The sequence below is a fragment of the Cuculus canorus genome, chromosome 8 (assembly GCF_017976375.1).
Source record: "Cuculus canorus isolate bCucCan1 chromosome 8, bCucCan1.pri, whole genome shotgun sequence".
NCBI lineage: Eukaryota > Metazoa > Chordata > Aves > Cuculiformes > Cuculidae > Cuculus > Cuculus canorus.
In genome coordinates, this window is record NC_071408.1 from 18590171 (window position 1) to 18612299 (window position 22129).

Below are 22129 nucleotides of genomic sequence, written 5' to 3' on the forward strand. Positions count from 1 at the left end.
AAATGTTTAAAGGAATGGAACCTTCCCCTCATGGCAGATTGATAAAGACAACAGGGGAAAAGCATGCCAACTAAGCAAGGCAGCTACTTGCCATTGATTTTGTTCATTGCCTTATTGTAGGAGAAGAAACTCAAGCTGATAAGGCATAAGTACTACCCAAATACGAGTTTTCATTTCCACAACATCTTTCAAAGTGTTTTCCATATTTAGCCTTCATGTAACCACTATAAAATAATACAAGACATCCCTATGACGATGTATGGTAAGTGTCCATTTGTTCAGAGCAACACCAGTCAGCCTGCACAGCAACAGAAGAGAGGTGAAGGATCCTGTGAATGTATTTTGTGGAACTGAAATCAGCTGAACCCACGGGCTCACAATCTGTTCAATCAAAGCACCAGGGCCCAATGCCCTAACTTCAGAAAATGTCAGGAAGATATTTTCTAACCCAGCTTCCAGGACTATTCCATGAAGAAAGCACTTCCCCATAGGACTCCCATGAGTCTTAAATGACAGGAAGGGAGGTCAACCATGTAGTACATCTGTCACTTTGGAACTTGAAAGTTGAGGCTGGCATAGATGGGGTTAGTTTTCACAGACAAAAGCAGGTATTTCTTGTGACTATACCTGTTGCTTATCTAACAACAATAAGGAGTCCTAAAATGGCATCAAGACTGTGAAACAACATAATAGTCTGAGGGCTGATATATTCCAAGCGTCTCACAGGGAGCAAGCTCCAAGTTCTCTTCATATTTGAAGAAATTTGCAATCAAAATACCGGGGGGGGGGGGGCGAAATAATCTCTAGGACTTAAATAAATTTGTTTTTCAGACAAGAAAATACAGCAGAGCTGTACAAAATGTTCTGTTGCCTCGTGCTGGAGTACTGCTGCCTTTAGCCAGCAGCCCTCCAAATGCTTTTTGTAACACTTACCTATATAATGTGGGATCAATTTTAGGCACTTCCACCAAACTGTCATTAATTTCATAGCTACAAATCTCTTTGCCAACTTGTACAAGGAGAAGGCTATGCCTGCATAGGCTATACAATACTCAAAGTATTGTTTGCATGGAAAAAACAGCTAACAGTGAATAACAGATTTCAAGGAACAGATTTCAAGGCAATTTCACTCTTGCATTCCACAACACACAATTTCTCTTCACAATTTCCCTTCACACTCCTGGACCTATCCTGCTGCTGATATCCATGAGGCTCTTGCACTAATGCCACTGGCAGCAGATATGAAGTAGGTTCAAGATGTCATACACTAGCCTTTTTTTCACTCTAATTTAGTATGAGTTCCAAGTTCAACATGTCTTTATCATAAGCTCTTTCCTGATTCTCTTATTTCATAGATTAAATCTGGTTTGTTTCTACAGGAATGCAAATGTCCATTGAGCAAAATAGAGATCCCTCTGCACATTTCTTTGGATAGGTTTCTCTCCAACGTTTAGTATGTGACCTCTTACTGGACAGAGCCTATAGCCTCTCAGGATGATGAAGTGCGATTAAACATCTTTATTTGTTAAAAAATTATAAGGCATAATTTTGAAGTCAACTATTAAGGAGGAAGCCTCACTTTCTTTTACGTTTTCAGACTCTGTGCTTGTACCCATGTATGCCAGTGGGTAGCGAATGCTGAAAGTAAAATTAAAATCTTGGATTAAGCAACTTTAAAGCCAATTTAATGTTTGATACAGAGCATACAGAAAACAATGATTGTTTATTCCATGGATACCTGCGCTTTGCACACAGAATAAGACAGGGCCACGTTAAACTACAAGAAGGTGCTTAGCTCAGGTGGAGTGTAATACTCCTAGTCTCCACACTAGCACTCATTACACTAGCTTGTTTTTTCCTCATGGGTTGGATGATGCTGTGACACCACCTTAGAGCTCAGCTCATCACTCACTGAAACAGGACCATTTGATGTTACTTCTCCATAAATGGGTGAGGTTTTTATCTAGTTATGTTGTGGGCTCTAACCCAAAACCCTTCCAGAAAGAAAAATGGGAAAGAGGTCCCCAATTTGTTTTGTTTTTTAAAAAGTGAGGCAATCCAGAGTGGCCTAGACAGTGAAATCCCAGCACAGCTTCCTGTTTTCTGTGCTCATACTGCTCCCCTGTGGGTTTCTGACCATCCAGGATGTGTTGCTTCACCTTGCAAATTTCAGAAACCCCAAACTAGGTGGAAGCAGACACAAAAGACACATCTTCTCAACTCATGAAGTCTCCAAACTGATACAGAGCACAACAGCCCCTCCTTAGAATCATAGAATTGCTAGGCTGGAAAAGACCTTCGAGATCATAGAATCCCACAGCACCATGAAGCCCTTCTCTCCAGAACACCACAATCACAAAACAGAGCCTAAGACTGAGCAAAGAGGGCCCCTTTCAAAACAAACTCAATAACTTCATGTCAGGTACCTTCAAAAGGAAAGCCAAAACCAGATTTTATGATGTTCCATTAGAGGACATCCTAGCATGTCCTTTTGTGGTCAGATACTTCCCCTAATCTATATCTTCCGCAATACTTTGTGAATGATCTTCTATAAAGACCATCAAAAACATTCACATCCCTAAACTGCTGCATCCCTTGTAATCACACTAGTAGTTTCAGTTTATGTTTTAGTTGGTACTATATTTCTCTTCTAATGGTGCAGCTTCCCTCACCAGGAGAGGCAGGTTTTCTCTATCGTTCCATGCATGTAAGATGTGAATAAGCTGGACACACTATCACAAAATTAATGTCAAACTTCAGAACAGTTGAAGATCACAGTTGAAACCAACAAGGGACTATAAAAGGTGAGCAAGTTTGATCACATACCTTGAAACTAGAGGTGAATATAAATATATATTTTCAAAAGCTACCAAAGACAGAAAGTCCACTGCAAAAATGCAACACAGCAACTGCTCAGACCAAACAGCAGGAACAGAACCTCAGGCACTGCTGTAAAAACAGCCAGTACTCCTACCCACATACTCCATCTTTAAAAACTCAGTTTTAAGACAGCTTACTAATACAGGTACAGACAGATAAAGACACAGCTTATGACCATCAGTCCCTTTTAAATCAGTAAGAAGCCCCTCAGTAGTGAAGTCTACTTATAGTGGCAAATATTTTCCAGACTGGGCAATGACATGTATGAAGATCAGTTTCGACTCATACCTGTAGGTGCAATCAGCTCAAGACTGAAGGCACAAGAGGATTTCAAGGTAATAATATCAGAAATTAAGAAGTCTAGTGTAAGAAATGGGAGTTGACATGATAACATGAAAATATATCTATGAGACAGACAATTCAGTTACAATAAATTACCATACTATCTGACTTAAATTGGAATGTAAAAGTGCTCCTGTCACAAAAAAATGAAAAATGAACTTCTGCCTGCTGAAATGCAAGATTAATGAATCGACATAACAGACATGAAACAACTTACGATGATCCTGGACTTGCTGTTGGCGGGGGACCTGCAAAAGTGACAGAAGAAAAACAGCGTGATGAGTTATGGTGAGGTAGCAAGCAGGAAGCTTTTGAAAACCTTTTAAAAGATAAAAGTAACAGTCTGTCATGTTGGATGTGGTTTATGTAGTTTAACAGATGAGTCGCAATTTCTCAGTGCGAAAGACAAGATTGTATCCTGGAGCAATGATTGTCTGCAAAACACCACAGACAAGGACGATAAACAGGTGAGGTACTCATCCTGCATTTCAACTGTGTCTTGGGCCACCACAGAAAAGGTTACAACAAACCACAGGAGGTTTGTACAAAAGCGTATTGTAACTGTAACAGCATCATTTCCCTCTATCAGTCTTCCTTATTGATCAGGGGATTCATTGTAGGCCTGATTCCGATGCACTGATCAAATTTGTTCTGATCGCAGGGGGCTTCAGCTGAGTAGGATTTGTTGAACCACCTTCTAAGAGAACATCTAGTGACTAATTTCTGATTAGAATTTAGAAAATGTGAGAGATTTATAAAAAAAGACTACGAAACTCATCAGATACATGATTCATTGTGTGTTATTTGTCCAGTTCCTAAGAAGATTAACTAGGACTCTGTGCAAACATCTTCATCTCAGTGAATTATTTCCCTCTGAAATGTGGAGGTGGAGGAAAAGACACAAAATCTGTTTCTTGTTTGCAATCTTCTCAGTCATAAGACCAGCTTTTAAAGCAATTATCTCAATATAAACTTTGAAGAAAAAGTGCTTATTTTATCTGACAGGTGTGTATATATGTCTCTCACTAACATGCTTCCAATCTATACTGCAAGCTGAAATATCTCACTTACTTGAGACAAAGGAGGTCACTCAGGCACTTGAGAATAAAATACTTTTTCTTGTCTGGTCTGAATCCACTCAGGTAGCCTACTAATGAACATTGCTGTTTAGGAACCTCTGTGTTTCAGTCCTGCTTCCAGCAGGTTTTTATATAGTAAAAGCCACCATTACAGCTGGCAACATGGTCATCTCAGCTGAGCAAAGGGCAAGCAGCTGAAGAGGATGAGCTACCATCCCAGAGATGATACCACTACATCAATGTATCCATTTTCAGTTGGATAAACACACCTTTCCCTGTGGCTGGTTTTCTAAGTAACAGTTTGAACACTTTAAAAAGAGAAAACTCACCAAATTTCACAAACAGCACACCAGTTGTAGAAACCGTCTTTCTGCCATTAGTTGCAACGCACTGGAAGTAGCCTGTATCTGTAGTGTCAAGGTTCCTTATTCGCAGTCGAGACCCATAGCTTGTAGCACGGAAGGAGATCCTCCGGGGTTCTTGTACAACTGGCGCGTCATTTTTCAGCCAACGGACTGTCGGAGGAGGATTGCCAGAGACTTTACAGTGCAGCTCTGCAGTCTGGCCAAGGGTGGTAGTTATGTTATTCATAGGTTCATCAAGTGTCAAGAAATAATCTGTTACATAAAAAGAAAAAAGGGTGAATAAAGAATTCCTGCTCAGGAAATGCCATTTTAAAGAAAGCTCATGCTTGCCTTTGAAAGGAAAACAAAGTAAGTGTCTATCAGGTTTAGTAGAAAATTATAATACTTGTTACTTGATGATTCAGGGCAGGCAATAGGTCCCACATAGTTTTGCATGGTAATAAAATGAACAAATTTTGGAATTTCCACTGTACTATAGTAATGTATTTCTTGAAAACTTCCTTCATACACTCACAGATCCTCTCTACCTTCTCAACATCTCATACTGGGGTTTGTTCAACACAGGAAAAGAACGTAACACTGCTTCTTTTTTTTTATTTTATTTTTCCTTTTTGCTAATCAATAAACATGAAAAACATGTTTCAGAAAGCCAGCTGTTCATTTTGATGCCTCTGCCTATGCATTCCTGCCCCTGCTCATGTCAGAACCCATAAAACATAGAAATATATTAAATGACTTGCTCAGATGTGAAGATTTCCAAGCCATTTTTAATGTTTGCAGACCAGTATAGACAGTGTGTTGTCAATAATTTTTAAGTGCTAACTGCATAGATGAATAATAAAGATCACATCTATGAGACGGAGATGTTTTTCCTGCTCTGCGTTTCCCTTGCTAAGAGTACTAAAGTTTATCATATCTGAAATAGGTCTCATGATAGGTGCAAGCAGAAGATCAAGAATTCTTTGTTAAGATGGAGAATGTTAAATCAAAATTTAGCAAAATTAATCTCTTCTAATCCAATTGTGAGCGTTGCCTTCTCTTGTCAAGTGCTATTTAATTGTTCAGGAAGAAAACTATTTCTAGTTAATTGTATTCAACACCTAATTAAATCCTTTAAAGGCAGAGCGCGAGATGGATTGGGTACAGGGAATGGAATACGCGGGCTTTCATCTCCATGTCACAGGTTCAAACATAACAGTGGTCATTAGTGGCCAAATCCCATTATCATCTGCTGGCTGTCTCAGCAGGGTGGCCAAAGAATGAGAAATCCAGAGGTTGTACTCTGCTTCTTGCTCTCAAACACAAGCCGTGAGGTCACGAAAAGCCTATCAGTAAGTAAACTTGTGCTGTGCTGCTTATGCTCCACTACTCTCAGGTGCACCTGATGTTAACTCCAGCAATAAGCCTGCCTGAAAGTATGTAAAAAACCTGCAGCATGTATAACTAGCTTGTCTAACTAATCCACTTTCCTAATTATCTATTAAAATCCTGTCCTCACGAGGTACTCCAAGATGTTTCGTGTATATCAATATCTCTTCCCTTTGTACATGATCTGTTCAGCACGTAAGCTCTTACCTTCTATTTGCATAGCACTTTGCACAAAGGCACTGCCCACAAATCTCGTTTTTTTCACTCATCAACTAGCCTTTTAACGTGCAGGTATGAAACTGTGCAAAACACTACTGTTCCCTACACTCCCATGGATCTAATTAGTTAGGAAATCTGTCTATGGGGTAAAAAGGCCAGAGATCCTGGCCGTCAGTGAAGATAGACAACAGGGTCCTACGTCTCTCGCCAGGGTGTCAGAATGGCCTTTCAGCTCTCCAGAATCATTTCCGCATGCTTCATTGCAAGACTAGAAACGGTTTTGACTTGCAATCTTAATAACCTCACTGGGAAGCATAATCTAAGTCAGTACATGTATTCTTGGGTTCTGTCCACAATCTGGGTTTAATAAAATCACACTAATAGCATGGAACTGGATAACCACACTTAATTATCCAACTTAACGTCTCTATACCACAGTCATTTATATAATGCCTGATAACATCTCAAAGACCAGGCCAGGCACCTACAGTATAACAGTCAGAAAACAAAAGGGCTTCAGTCCTGTGATGGTGTTGTTGACAAACACCACAGTAAATGTAATATTTTAAAGTTCCTATGGTACACAGGAGAGGCAAATAAAGGAGTAAGGATTTAGGGTAGGTTTCCAAAGGCTGGAGAAGGATTTAAAAATATCAGTAGCAACAGTAAGTCAGTAAAAAAGTATGGCTGTAATGCAAGAGCAATGGTGCAACTTCTCTGTAGGTACAAGCAGAAACAGCCTCTCAGTGTCAGGAGCTTCTGACACTTCTCCATCTTGCTCCATGAACTACTACAGACACACTGAAACAAAACACATCTGCTAAATTCAGCTTAGCTTAGTCCTGAAATCCATTAATTTTGCATCCAAATCATAAATCAGATCGAGCAGATTACCCGAGATGAGATTTAAACAGAGCAGGTTGCAAGCAACTGGAAGCTTCATGAGAAGATGTTTCTCAGATAAAGCAGCTCTGTAATTGAAAATGAGTTGACTGTATATCAGTGCTTCCGAAAAAACTTAGACTGTTACTGAGGCATACAAAATTATGAGGATTCCTTCCCTGTCACACAAAAAAGCCATTCACTGCTGCCCTTGCCTGGTGTGGAAGGGTTGAAGAGAAGCCTGATTTTATTTTTAATACTTAGTAGCTAACTCTCACCTACCAAAGCCCATCAAATCTTCAAAGCTACTGTTACCATCCTCAGTCTTTAGTAAGAAAAATGCAAAGAATGCTTAAAATAGCTTGTCCATGAATCCAGGTTTCTGTCCAGACCACTCCCCTGTCAGCCACTCTCTGGTGCCATCAGCATTAACATCTCCTCCTTCTGGGACCAAAGGCCAAGAAAAAAAAAGGGTAAATCCTCCTTTTGCACTTTCAGCAGGAGACAAACAAGGCCAATGGACCTGGTGCTTGTACACATGATGAAGACACCATGTCCCATGGCCACGGTCTCACAGAACACCATGTTCTATCACATTTCATCTGACAGCCTCCCCGCTGACAAGGAGCGTCCCAGATGCTCAGAGCTGACTTGCTCTGACCTAAAGAATAACTTCTTGGAAACATGACAGTCCTTCTCTACAAAGCAATGACTGTGCTTCTGAGAACTCAACAGCCTAGTGGCACTGACCATTGGAAAGTCTGAGTTTAATCCTGGCTCCGAATAGTCTTGGGTGAATCACTTCAGTTGTGATTTTTAGAAGAGCCAAAGGGAAGTAGACACCCAAAGCTAATCAAAGCTCACATGGGATTTGTGCAACGAAGTCCTTTTAAAAACAGCCTTAAACTTTTTGGCTCAATCTCTCCAGCTATAAAGTGAGGATAATAATCCCTCTTACATCATGGGGAGGCTGTTATGTACATTAATGAGATAATGCTTGTAAAGCATTTTCAAGGTGAAAAGTGCTATGCTGGGATAACCACTGTTATTATATTTTCAGTTAAATCTCAGGGTTTCAAGAACATAACAAAAGCAGGTCCATATTTTAGAGTAGCACTCTATAAAAACATTTTGGAAACATTTTAATTTACAGAAGTAGGGGAGAATAGCCTGAAAAAGTTCTAAATAAAATTTAACCCACCTATAATTTAATAATAGTCAAACTGATTTTTTTTTTAATTTGTAAAAACAATTTACTGCTGGGCCTAGACCCCAAATGCCAAGTTTCAGCCCACAGAGATTTTTTTTTTTAATGGCTGAGTTATAAACCCTTGAAAAATGCTGACAGCCTCTTTACTACAGCAGTACTAGTGGGTGCCCTATAATGAACTTTTAAATGACTTGAGATAATATCTGGAAAGCCAGGCCTGAAATATATTTCTGGTTTTGAGCCGTTGCCAATGCAAACACAACACATCATAAGTCATCTTCATGATTCTAAGCGCATAAATTGGAGACACTGCATATAAAATCCAAATATTAGGTATCCTTCATGGCCAAACTTTTTCCTGGTTTGATGTTACAGAACAGCAACAGCTGTGCAAGGATGAAATGTAGTGCCTTACACATCTCAAAAGAAGAAAAGTGTGTGTACTTCCACAGCTATGTCTTGACATTGTTAAATAGGAGCCTGCCCGGTTGTAATAAATCCTGAAGTATTCTACTACTTTTAAGTGGAACCCAGGTGGCTCTCAAAATAAAACCTCGTCCTCTCCGGCCAAGGAATGTTAATCTCCTCTGTGACCACATGGTTACTCTATCTTAAATTACCAAAGGCACATCTTAGAGCAGTAACACCCTCTTTGCTCAGAGAAGGATTTTGTTTGCCACAGTGAGACCTTTTGCCCTCCAGCACTGTGTGTGCTATGTGTTACTGATTTCACTACGTGCTTAAAGCACAACGGGGATGCAGGATGAGACCCTGAAATGTCCATTTTAAGAGAAAAATTGTTGCTTCATTTATCCTTTCCTTTATGTCTTCCCGACCTTCGAAATACGCAAGGAAAACCTTGCAACTGCTTGAATTGAAATTTCCATTCAAGCAGTTGCAAGACTGAAAACAGCTTTATTCCAGGCACAACAGAGAGGCCAGTATGCCAAATTACCACCCATTACAGACATGTAACAACATACTTCTTTGGAAAGGAACATCTCCCAACCTTTTCTCAAGCAAACCTTCCAGCTGCTGGACGGGAGAATAAGTTTAATTCTGGATTTGAAAATTCAAACCTTCATTGCAGCACATAAAGCGAACACCTGATCCGGGTGGATAAAGCAGTTGGGACAACAGTCTTACAGACTGTTGCATTTATCTTTTTGCACCACAAGGTTTAGCAGCTCGCTGGCTCTTTGCCATAGCATACATCGACAAAAAGAAATGCCAAATGTGTCTCTGTCAGCGACTGCTTTAGTGATTGGTAACTTCAAGAGTTGATAACCTTTGTCTAAAGGGAAAGAGCCTTCTACGTACATCACAGGGTCTGACACAATTGGTCAAATTTAATATACTAGTTTGGAAAAAAGCTTTTTCATTCATTCAGAGCTTTGGATTATCTGCACTAGCCCAGTCTGATGTTACACTTGGACATGCCCTGTATTCACATGTATTGGCACCCTCATGAAGCCAAAATTGTTGGAAATTTCCTATATGGAATTGTTCCTTTTGGAGAAAGTCAACAACCCAGAGTCAACCCTGCCTGAACATGCTGGAGGTTGTTCCAGGTGTTCAATCAGCTTGAGTTTTAAGTTATTCCAGTTCAGCTAAAGAAGGATTCAGCAGGATCTGTTACTGAAGTGCGGTCATAGACAGAGCTTATACTTCTCAGTTGGAAAAAGGATTAACCATTGATTGCCTGCTCTGCCCATAACTCACAAAGGAAGACAACTCCTGGCAGGTCCAATCTGTGGTTCTGATCAACAATCCTTTGTTATTCAAAGGGGCAAAAGGAAGGCTCCTGGCTGGAATTTCACTTATTTTAAATTAATAAAAGTAGAAGAATGATAGTAGGAGGAAAGGAATACCGCACTCGGCTCATGATTTGGCAACCCATATGCAGAATATCAGAGTTAAAGAAGCCCAGACAATCATGCAGAAATGTTCTACGTCAACTCTCTAGGGAAAGAAGGAAATACTCTATTGCCTTTGCTTGCCCAGCTTATTTTCAAGCAAGTTCCTTCAGTGATGTGTATATACAAAACTCAATTCAGGATGCATGTTGCAGGTGTGTTGAGCTTTCTCTTCCCAGACAATCTCTAGAGGGTTTAGTGCCACCCAAGCATAATGTACTGCACTAGAACAGACTGACCACTGCCCAGGGCTTTATGGTTTTTCAGATATCCATTTGTGACACTCACTGTATTCGAGATTCTCAGAATTCATTGCTACTTTTTTATAATTAGCAGCTTAGAGATTGCCCTGGGCTATAGGAGAGGGAGAGCTTGTGGAGGGAAACTGAAGCACAGATGCCTGAGGACTTTAAAGCAATTATCTGAGGCTAAGCACCTGAATCCCATTGGTTTTGGATAGGAACTGGACAAATCACTGCCTTTCATGCCTACGTGAATTCTTAATATGCATTTGAGAGTTCACATCTGCCTCTTCTTTTATGAGCCAACTTTCAGGTTTAAGGACAGATGTCTTGGTGATAGCTTTGACGCTATAATCTGGCAAGGGGAAATGAACCTTTTCCTTCTCAGGAACCAGTTTTATAGCACAAGTAGGAAGCCTCTAAACTTTATCACAAAAAAAAGTCATTTGGAATAGGTACACAAACGTCCACATCCAGCTATAAACTCAACTACTGAAAACCATCAAGGGATTTTGTTGCCACTTTAGAAGCTGCTCTGCAGTAAAGAGCCACGTACAAAAACTCAGGCTATTAAAGGAAGGGTGTATGGAAAAGTATGTGCCTTAAGATAAATGCTGTAGAGTCAAAGAAAAGCTGTTATTTTTGACATATTGACATAGCATCACTTTAGGATCTGGTTCCTATTAGCCCTTTCTGTGCCTTTTAAAGGCCTAATTTTTTTTAAACCAAAAATGACAGGAAATTTGGAACAGAAACTTACAATAAAACACGTCCCTTGACCCTTTGATCTATCAATCTTTTAAATAAACAAAGATAGCTGGATGAGCCAGGAAAAGGTTATTATATACAGTTACCTTATGTATTATGGTCAGATATTCACTGCACACACTGAAGTTACATAAAAAGTCCAGAGTAAGTGAAGCAATTTGTGAAAGATTTTCACCACGAATCCCCAACATTACTTTGAGGTGGTTTCTTTTTTCAGGTTGTGTTCTGTGACCTTTAAATTTCACACCCTGTATTATTTATAAATGAGACATTCAAGAAACACAAATTCTCAAATAAAAACGTACACGCCATCAGTGGAAAAGCAAACAAAAGGAGCTAATGTACTGTGGCTAAAAAAATTTTCAAACAAAGTAGCAGTAATTTACTGCCTCGCTACTAACAGGACCCCACAAATAGAATCAGAATCTTGAGCCTCATCAGGGGAGCTTGATTTACCGAATATCCCCCAGATAATAAAGGAAAATAAAAAGGTAAATTGTGCATGAATGTGAAAGCTGTAATTCTTCCCCTTTCACCATGTGTATCAAATTCACATCCAGCGATTTCAAAAGAAAATCTGGAAATCTCTAAAGAACTGGGGCTAAAGTTAGGAGGCCTCGATCCACGTGGTTTTCTCCACGTTTGGTTTTGTTTATGTTTTTTAAGATGTAGTTTGCCTAAGAGTCAAATTCTCCATGGGACATCAGAAAGATTTTCCATATAGGAACTCATAGCCAGGTCATAGCTCTGCCTGGGAAGACTTGCCAAGGCAACAGCTTTAGCCTGGATTCATCAATAAGGATGGCAAGGCTTGCTTCTCTCCTCAGGAAGCTCCCAGACCCAAAGGGTCCATCAGCAGCATAGAGCCAACAGGATGCCCTGCAGCCCCTTTCAACACGCTGTCCCACACACAGAGTAGTGGAGCAAATACTGCAGTTCTCCCATCCCTTTTTGGCCTTCCTAAGTTACTTTCTGCTCCAGATCCCCAGATCACCCTAGAGGAGGGATGCTTGCTATAGGTGATCCTAGTATTGCTATGCCTTCGAATACTTAAGGATAAATTCCAGCTTAACCTTAAACCACTTATTTGGGGTGCATTTTGTAAATTCCCAGCCCTTGCTGTGAAACTCTCTCAGGAAGGTTTCCTTTCTACACAACATCTGGAGCAATATGAGACTGCCAAGTGCTGCCGCAGTAGGGACCACAAGGTCTATGCTGCACAGAGAGGCTGTGAGGGGTGCGGAGCTTGAATCCTAGGCTTGGGCTCACAGATGTATGGAAATGAAAAGGTTCCCAAGCCCTGACTCATTCTAATATTTTATACTTGTTTGCCAAAGCAGAAAGGCCATGAAAAGGGAAAGGAAATTGGCAGTATCTGCAAAAATTCATACTAATAGGTTTTCTTTGGAAACTGAAGGACCAAGTGAAGAGCTCCTGGGAGAAGGAGGAACTGGCAACATGGTAATGGGGCCACATCCCTCAGTAGTGTCCTCAGCATTGGCTCAACCACAGCCAGGACACATCCTTCTGCACAGTCAGGGAGCTGCCATGAAGAAATGAGCTCCTGAGGAGCTCCTGTGGGCATGGTGGGAATAGGAAGGACCCGATATGGGGAAGTCACAGCAACAGCATCATTCTCTTATCAGTCCCGTAGGGAATCCTGTTCCAGTGAATGTTCACTGAAGTTGAATTCTACTTGTAATTAAAAGAAAATAATATTTCAAAGCTGACCCTTTCTTGGCAAAGACTCCAATATTACCTTTGCCTAAAGATGAAGAGCTCCCGAACAATTCCTCTACTGTGTCAGTGTAAACAGGTTCTCATTCAAATTCAGGCCTATATTTCTTTGCAAACAAAACAATATCTGATGGAAGGAAAACCCCACCCATCCACAATCACTTTTGTAGAAGAGAAGCAGCTCAATGAAGGGCTCTTCACCTTTTCAATAAGGATTAGAGAAAAGAAGAGCTCAAGGTAAATTGGAAGCTTTCTCAAACAAAGAGCAGGAGCTTGTCCCATGGTGTAAGGGAATCGAGGGGAAGCAATGCACAGGCGAGGCAAAATGAGAAACCAGAGTGCCTTATACAGCAGGAAAGCAGAAAGATCAAGAAGTGCCTGGGGCTGCCTCCCTCACTCCCTCATCTGCTGTCAGACACCAAAAATGAGTCGCATTACAGAATGGGGCGTGGACCCTAAAAGCTGGCACCAGGGCAGAGAGTCCTCATAAAATTCACTTACTGATGGTTTCATCTGGCCTTTTTGTTTTGCTTCAGATATCACCTATTGCTGCAGTGATACCAACCAGTTTCTGGATAAGGAAATTGCTTTAAGCCACCAGGAGTGAATGATTACGCGAAGGCAAGTGTCAGGAGTGATTACAAAGCCTGGTGCCACAGGGCCAGGTAGGAGCACGAAGGGGGACCTCACCGATAAGCTATGGTCCATGCTGGACATCTCCTGCCTGCTGGGCAGCTGCAGGCTCCTCCAGCCTGACGGAAACCTCAGCTAAGCAAGGTTAGGTGAAAGGCTTCACATCCTGCCACTAGCCCCCTGAGACAGGCTTTTTCCTACCACCTTTTTTCCCTGAAGTTAACTTATTTTTCCTGATATAATTCAATATTTACATGATCACATTTTCATTTCTCTCTTTCCCTCATGGCATTCCCTCTGCACAACATGATTTACCAGTCAGAAAAGAGAGAGAAATGCTTATAGCTAGATGCCTCCTATTTTAAGTGATTATTTTTTATTTTTTATGCACAGTTTGTTTGTTTTTTTAAGGTTTTGGTGAGAAACCACCTCCTCCCTCCCATCAATCGTTTCTTTCAACAGCTCTTCACGGGTGGCTGCGTCTCTTTTAAATTCATTTCCTGTTAAAAAGAATAAACAGGCAACTGTTTAATGCTGTCGATTTAGCTTATTTAATAGAAATTGAAACCTGAATAGGGCTCAGCTGTAAGATAATCACTGCAGAACTCACCAAGCTAGGGAAAATACCATATTAAGTAATTATTTCAAAATGCAGAATATTGTTTAGCAAGGCTATAGGCTGTTCCTCCTTCCCAAACAAAGGAGGTGTATTCAACGAAGAGATGCTCATTTCCAAAAGGCAGCAGGTAGAGTTAGAGCCACTTAACGTGGACAGCCATTTAATTGGGAAATTTGGCTGGAACTACTTTCATGTGGTGAACTTAATAGGCTTTAAAATGAGTTTTACTGGGACGCCTGCATGACCTCATGGCTCACTGCCACAAAGACAAGTAGATGTTGGTTTCTCGTTGATGCTTTTTTTCAAAAGAAATGGAAACTAACTGCACACTTAATTTTCTCCTCTGAGGTTTCAACTCACCAGCATGCACTGCAGTATATTTCCTTTATACAAGTGAGAGTTTCAAAGACTTTCAATAGAACCAGCAGCTCCCACAATAAAGCCTCTGCATCTCTCTTAGACAAGACAAGACAAGACAAGACGTGTACACCTTACTTTGCTTGTAGGCACATTGGGAGAATCCACCCCTCTGACTAAGCTTCCTGGGCAGCAAATGCATTTTAATCACATATGTAAATCCATGTTTAGGTGTGTAAGCTTTAAAGCAGTCTAAATGCTAATGAGAGCGAGCAAAGGGGCTGATAATCCCCCAGGAATGCAGGATTCAGCCCAATGAGCAGCAATTGCTGCATTCCAGGTGGATTAGAAGGGTGAAACTTCATTTTACCTGTTTCTGACAATACAGCTCAGGAACAGGTGCCATGGAAGCAACACAAAAAATGGTTTAATTACTCCTGCAGAGGCCAGGTTCAGTGCTGGCACATAAAGTGTAAGCTTCGCTATGAGCAATAAGATGACTCAAGGCCCAGGACAGTGGCAGTCATCTCAAGTTTTACTTCCACTAGCTCTGGAGCTGCAACTTTCTGACACAGCCAGCACAAGAGCAGCCAGGGTAGGATATCTGAGCCCTGGCTGATACAATCCAGCATGCAGGAAATTTTGAAGAAAGCAGGCGCCAAAGGAGGCAGGCAGTCCACGCTGCAACCAGGCACCTTTCTTATGTTTTCTACCTATGTCAATCAAACCAAGGATTTGGAGAGTGCTACTGAAGAAAAGGAGCATTTGAATTACCTGCTGAGAGCAAGCCTAACCAAAACATGGGTTAAAATTCAGCCTGGTCATAAGAAACCAGGCAACACAAAACCTTCCATTAGGAATAACAACAAAGAAGCTACTGGTGCCACAGGTCAGCACAGGTCAGATACAATTTACATTATCTCCAATATCTCTTCTGTCCCTTTGCCTCTATCTAGGTTTTTACTGGAGACACACAGCTTTCTTCCAATATATAACAATCTATGGGTGCTTTACCGATTGGACCCTTGGGCTTACAATGGAGAACAAAGAACTTATCTCTGATGATCATTTGCGAAAAATAGTTCAACCACTTCAACAAAGTGCAACTGTGCCTTCTCCTGTGATCATGAGGTGGGTTCCTAGAGAAAAATCTACTCTGTAAATTAATAAAGGTTTCCTGCCAAGGATATCATAAGAAGCCTGAATTAAGACTGTCTGATTGCTTTCTCTTTGGCACTTCCTAACTTTTGAGCGTTTGGCTTTGTGGCCTTACCCGGCTTTTTCTAGGCCACTTATTTGTGTCTTGCTTTTTGAAAAAGCAACCAAAGCTGCCAAGCAAGTAAAGAAACACAAAGGCATCCTGTTTGGGGGAACCAGTGCCCTCGCTTCTCCACAGTTTTGGGATGGTCCTTGTGCACAGCCTGGACCTGCAAACCTGCCATGGGCACCTGGATGAATCACTGCAATGGGATAAAACATCCATTCTGTCAATGCCTTCTTTCAGCAATATCCTGTGATTTGGGCATTTTCTGCTTAATGACTACCTGCTTTTCTCCCTCTCCCACCAGCAAGCACAATCCTTTGACTTTTGCCTTCTCCAGCATGTCCTGGATGACCGAAAAGTCTTGCTCCCTCCCTGGTGAGAAGGTAGACATGAAAGAGTCAACCTTGCCTTAAACTACCCAGGACTACGTATTCTCATATTCTCTTCATACTTAAGCATGGAACACATATTTACAGTTAAACATAAAATATGAACACATGCTCACTAAAAACATTAACAAAATACAGACAAAAACATTTGGAAAAAAATATCTGTGGCAGAATTCCGTTATGAGAATTTCAGTCTAAACAGTTAATAGTTAGCAAAGTTATAAGCAAATTAAAAGGGCATTTGACGAATGACACAGTTAGTGTGGCTAACAGCATCTTCCACTGTAAATGTTATGTTAGAAGCATTTAAAAGACCAGACTGACTCAGGAGCTGCTGTCCATTGCCTTGCAATAAGAGTTAAAGGAAGCTAAGCAATTTGGCTTAAATAATTTGTTGTGCACGATTTACAAAATGAAAGGGAATAAGAAATACATCCTTTTTTCACAATATATACCCTTCAGAGCTTCAAATCACACATAATGACCAACTGCAAATGTATTTTCCCCATCTATTAACTTAAAGCCTCAATATTTCATAATAAAACACATCAAGGCAAAATGACTGTCTGATGCTTGTTGAGGTAAAATTCCAAGATCCACCAGACAAAAGGTAAAGAAATTTATAAACCAACAGAACTCACATCTTGAAATATTTTTACCATGCGGGACATTTTACTAGTGAAAGAAACGAACACAGCATTCTCTAGAAATCACAGAACCACATGTAATTAAATGTCAAACAATCACAAGGCAAACACAGTTTATCTTAAACGCCCCCTCACCCCTTTGCTTGCTGACTTGGGCAAGTTAAGAAGAAGAAGTAAGAGCAGAAGAACAATTTTAAAATCTGGTTTCACCTCTTTATATTTTTTTCTGTCTGCTCACCTTTATCTAATTCACTTGAGATGTTCCATGACGATGTAGGCATGAAATCAGCAACAACTGATGAATTTGCCCCTAGAAAGGAAAAACAGAAAAAAACCCCATATTATGTTAATACATCAATTCTGCATCATCAGGAGAGTAAGAAGCATTTATAAAGTCACTGTCACAGTAATAAAACTATTTGAACAACAGCAGCTATGCACTCAATGTTGCGCGTTGGCAGACATATGGGTAGCAGAACCAGTGAAGCGGAAAAAAGGCACAGTGCCAGCTCTGGAGTTTGTTTTGCAATGCTGTAACTATGAGGCCTTGAGTTAATTAAGCAACCAATCTTTGAGAAGTATTTGGCCGACCTTAAAATCTCTCCACAAGTTTTATAGAGGTAGAATCACTTCACAGTGTTACAGCTAAGCAAAAGAAAAATGCTGTGAGGATGCTGAACGTGCTATCTATTAACATTCACAAGTGATTTTAATCCTGCAAACCCATGTGCACCAGAAGTAACACAGTTTATGCACTGAAGTTAACAGGGCTACTTGTATGAAAAATCCTCCTACAACTCATGTGACACAGGCTGGAAAGACTGATGTGACCATCAGGGGCATTTTCTCATTACTGTGATACTTTTTTCCTTTCCAAGAGAAAGTTGAATGGTGGCCTTAGTCTTCATTTATATTTTTACCTTTTTTTTTTATAACATGCAACCAAGAAGTTTTACAGAGGGCTGTGCTGAGGGAACTGCCAGCATAGTTCCAGCCCCAGCTCCAGGTCATGGTAAAACACTTGCCCATAACTGAATATCGATGATTTCATCAAAAACCCATATGAAGGCTCCGGTGTGCAACTGCCATAGCATGTGTCACATCTGAAGAGGCCATGGTTGCCAGGTGCAGTATCCATGATGAGATGTTTGTTGGGCTCCCCAAGAGTCTTCGCAGAACCACATTCAGCAGTGTAAACCCATCATTACATGGTCGGGGGGAGTCATTGTCCCCTTGTAACAGTTGACCCACGTGCAGCTCATGAGGCTCTTCAGGCACCTGGGATGGACAGCTTTTGGAGCACGACCTCTCAGTGTCAGCCCCCAAGGATTAATACACATATATATGAAATTTAGTGAGTGGGAAGGGTGGGAAGAAGGGGTGTGCACGCAAAACACATGTCACAGAAATGTAGTGCACCTCCTAATTCTCAGTGTCCACCCAGCCCCAGGAAACCTGACCTTGTAAAGGAGGAGAGAGATGCTGGATGGGAGTGCTATGGCACCGAATGTGGGAGAGGAGAGTGATTTTGAAATTAAAATAAGCAGTGCCCAATCTGTCAGCTCCCGATCTCTGTGAGATACTGAAAAGGTTCACTACAAATTAATACCCTGCAGCCTGATCCTGCAACCTTGGCTGGACCCCCAGCACCAGCTGACTTCACTTGGTCCCACAGATACACAGCAAGGGCAGAGTTGGGATTCTGAGACTCAGCAGGATCCCAAATGTAATTAGGAATATTTTGAAGTGTATTGTTTTTATCTTGACACCATCCCTGTAGCTTGCTCCCAGACAACTTTAACTACAAAGCAATTTCACTCATAAAACTGTGGCAGTGCAATGCAAGGATGTTCTGCATTTATTTAACCAGTTTGCAACTATTCTATTTCATTTAAAAATCATGAGAAAATTGTAAACACACAGTCATACAAATGCATGAAGCTGTTAAGTTCAGATACAGCCACTAGACTTTTTATAAATACCGTCTTTCTTAAAAGCCCACCGGGTAGCAGTGCTTATTTAAGACTCTGTCAAGTATTTCCAATGTAAACATGGAATTTGAAGGCATTATAACTCACCTACAAACACAGCCCCTGGCCTGCGCAGATACGCAGGGCAGAAACCCATTAATGGGGCCAGATCCTGTGCCCATGTAAAATGGCATTGCTCTGAACTCAGCAGTGACACCTGCCTACACAAGCTGAGATTTTGGCCCACTGTGTCCATCCCTCCTCATTCTTTATTTTTTAACAACTGAGCTTCTTACCTAACCCAAACGTTAAGAGACCTCATGGCTAAAAGACCTGCAAGGTTTAAGGAAAATAAAATGGATCCAGTGCTAATATCACCTTCATGGTGACCACGATCATCCAGAACGCTGCGGTCAACAGATCTGCTCTGAGGCTAAAGCTGAGATGAGGGGTAGGTGACAAACAACCAGAGGACAAATGCTAACCAGGACCTGCTTGGTGTCAGGCTGGTACCAGAGGTTGGGATGCTTGATCTCCTATGGCCTTCCGTAGGCTCCTGTCCTTCCATTCCTCCTCCCCCAAAAATGAGGTAGCTCCTGTAGGGTTGTGATGAAACCCCTCTGAGAGAGGGATTTGAGATGCTACTGCCGCTCACACCTCCCACTGAGACCAAAAAGGCTCATCTCTTATGTCCACTGGGCACCACTCAAACTTACAGGCAATAGGTTATACCATGCATGCTGCTCACACATTGAGGTTTTGCACTCAACAATGTATTTTCTGTAGGTAATATTACTTTTCTTCACCTGGAAATACTCTACTATTAAGAGCCCACAAATAATCATATTCTCCAAACAACTAAAACAGGTCAACCAAAATGAAAGAAAAAGTACTAATAATATCATGACCACATGCAATATTTTGCTATTTAAAACTCCAGGGTGTTTATATTAATGTTTTCTTAAACAGGCTTTGAAAGCAGGACTGTAAATCTCACGAAGCAGACATCCATCACTTTATCTACTGAAGAAATCACATTAGAAGACCAAACTTTACTATTTCTGAGATAGTTCTCCAGGCTGGTAACTGGTAATTTTCTGACATTAAAGCTCTGATCTGAGAGCAAAGTAATACTGTGCCCTTACTAAACATTTTATTTGATTGAAAGGAACACGCAGAGCAGCTACACAGCATTGGAACATACCAGCGATTCAAAGTTAATACAGAAAACAAAACTATCTGAGAAAAGAAGTCCATGAGACATGAGTTAATTTCTAACCGCAATGACTTAGCATTGCTGTGCATGAAAGTGAGAACAGTGATATCTCTCCTTGGAAAAACTATGTTATAACCCTCAGGCCAAATCCAAAGCATGCTGTGTTGAAAAATGAGGTCCCATCCAGGCCATTGAGAGAGATGAGTCATGGATGGGAGAAGGATCAAAGCCTCATTTGAGCAAACTCGTTTGTCCTCTAGAATCAAACTCACCTCCTGCTCATGCTTGATCTGCCTCACTCAGTAACTCTGCCTCCAGGAGGAAAACATGTTTTAGAAAAACAAGCTAGGAGTAACTAAGACTTTTTTTTCCTTTTGGGACCCATTGTGGGGGTCAAAGAGTTGGAGCACCAAGAAAGTCACTCCAATCTACAGCTATTCCACTCAGGAAGGGTGGAGGAGAGCAGGCAGCAGTGCTCAGCATCTGTCACTCCACTCATCAATGGCCCATCCACTCGCTTTACCCAAACACTCGACCTTTCTTCTCCCACTGACCAATTGCTCCCTTCATCCTGTAAATCTCCATATGCGGGATTTACACACAGCGACTTGCATTTGGGACACTGAACAGGCTTGTCCACTTCCTGCCACCATTAAAAAAAAAAAAGGAAAAAAAATCTGCTTAATATTGCAATTGGATTTCAAATCAGGAGTTCAAAAGTTAAGCCTTAATTGTTAAACATGTCCTCCTGCTTTAACTATTTGAACAATAAAATTTGTTTCGAAAAAGGTCAACCTGAGAAACATGATCAGCAGAGAGAACCATTATCCTGTTAAGATTTTATTTATAGATGAAATCATTCCAGATGAATGAGGAATCTTATCCTTAATACTGAAAAGATAAATACCTGTTCAAATCTCTATCACTATTAAGAAATGTTGGTCTTAAGCTCATGAGAAATCAGAACAGTCAATTATAACCCTTGTGAAAAGCCAAGTAAAGTGTATTCAAATACACTCCCCACAGAGAAGTTGGCTAACATCTAATTTTATTACCATATTGCATCAGTGCAGAGTGAAATTCACACAAGTCAGTCCTTTTAAAGCCTTTGTGATTAAATAAACTTCAATAAGGTTTACAAAACTGCCGCTGAAGAAAAATGACAGAGCAAATTCTTATCACATGCACGCTCTACTGTCTCATTTTCTCACCAGAAGCAACCATCACTCAGTGCTCCAGTGTTTGTACTGTCATGGTTATAGATCCATCACAAGGATGGGGCAGCCTCATCCCGTGGCCACAGAACCGAGAAGGAAAAGATCCCAGGCCCCATGCCCAGGCTAATGAATATCTCTACGTGATGCATTTGTAACACAGAGTAACGAGAATGTAACTCAGAACCAGAAGAAGGGAGATAACTACGATGACACCAAACCCAGAAATGATTAACGATTTTAAAGGGGAATAAATTTGTTATACAAAAACAAAGCTGAGAGCAAAATACGTCTAAGAACGTGGATATTCTCCTTGCAAGACCCTACAAGCAGTGCATGAGATCTGTTTGGCTGCTAAGCATATGAAGGTACACATCCAATGGAAGTGTTGCCTGGGACAGGCTTCTTTCTCAGGCATAGAGATGAAAATCCCAGGTCTTGCAGGAACACATCTTTTTACGGCAGAAGATATGTCTAGTTAAAATATGCAAACAAAAAATTTAAAGTGTCTTCTTAATCGGTAACCCCGGCCTTACTTTATATCATACTCATGGGTCATTCTACACCCAAATTATATAACTATATATACGATGGGGAGTAAGTAATTTTTCTCTCATACAAATAACAATGTGACCGCAATGTAGGCAATTCAGATCTTACAGTAGAATACCCAAAATAACAAGAAAAGCAAAGAGGTATTTAGAGTAAGCAAAGAGTCAGGGAGGTGAGTAATAAGATAAACGATACAAAATGAATGTTTAAACTTGAATTTAAAAAGTTTTCCATTTGCAAATCTCTGCTGTGTAGAAAGC

General features: G+C 40.8%; 1 protein-coding gene across 6 annotated transcripts in view; it reads right to left on the reverse strand.

Annotated features, from left to right (window-relative positions):
* The window catches only part of ROR1 (receptor tyrosine kinase like orphan receptor 1), a 171127-nt gene that overhangs the window by 37637 nt on the left and 111361 nt on the right, over window positions 1-22129 (reverse strand). For 5 of the 6 annotated variants that reach the window (XM_054073434.1, XM_054073429.1, XM_054073433.1 and 2 more), the window contains exons 2-4: window positions 17156-17227; window positions 4631-4918; window positions 3440-3470 (exon numbers count right to left, since the gene is read on the reverse strand). In XM_054073434.1, the coding sequence (XP_053929409.1) occupies window positions 3440-3470; window positions 4631-4918; window positions 17156-17227 (391 nt within the window). Of the gene's footprint in view, window positions 1-3439; window positions 3471-4630; window positions 4919-7147; window positions 7219-17155; window positions 17228-22129 lie in introns of those variants that run through there. The other variant, XM_054073431.1, reaches the window with a different exon arrangement.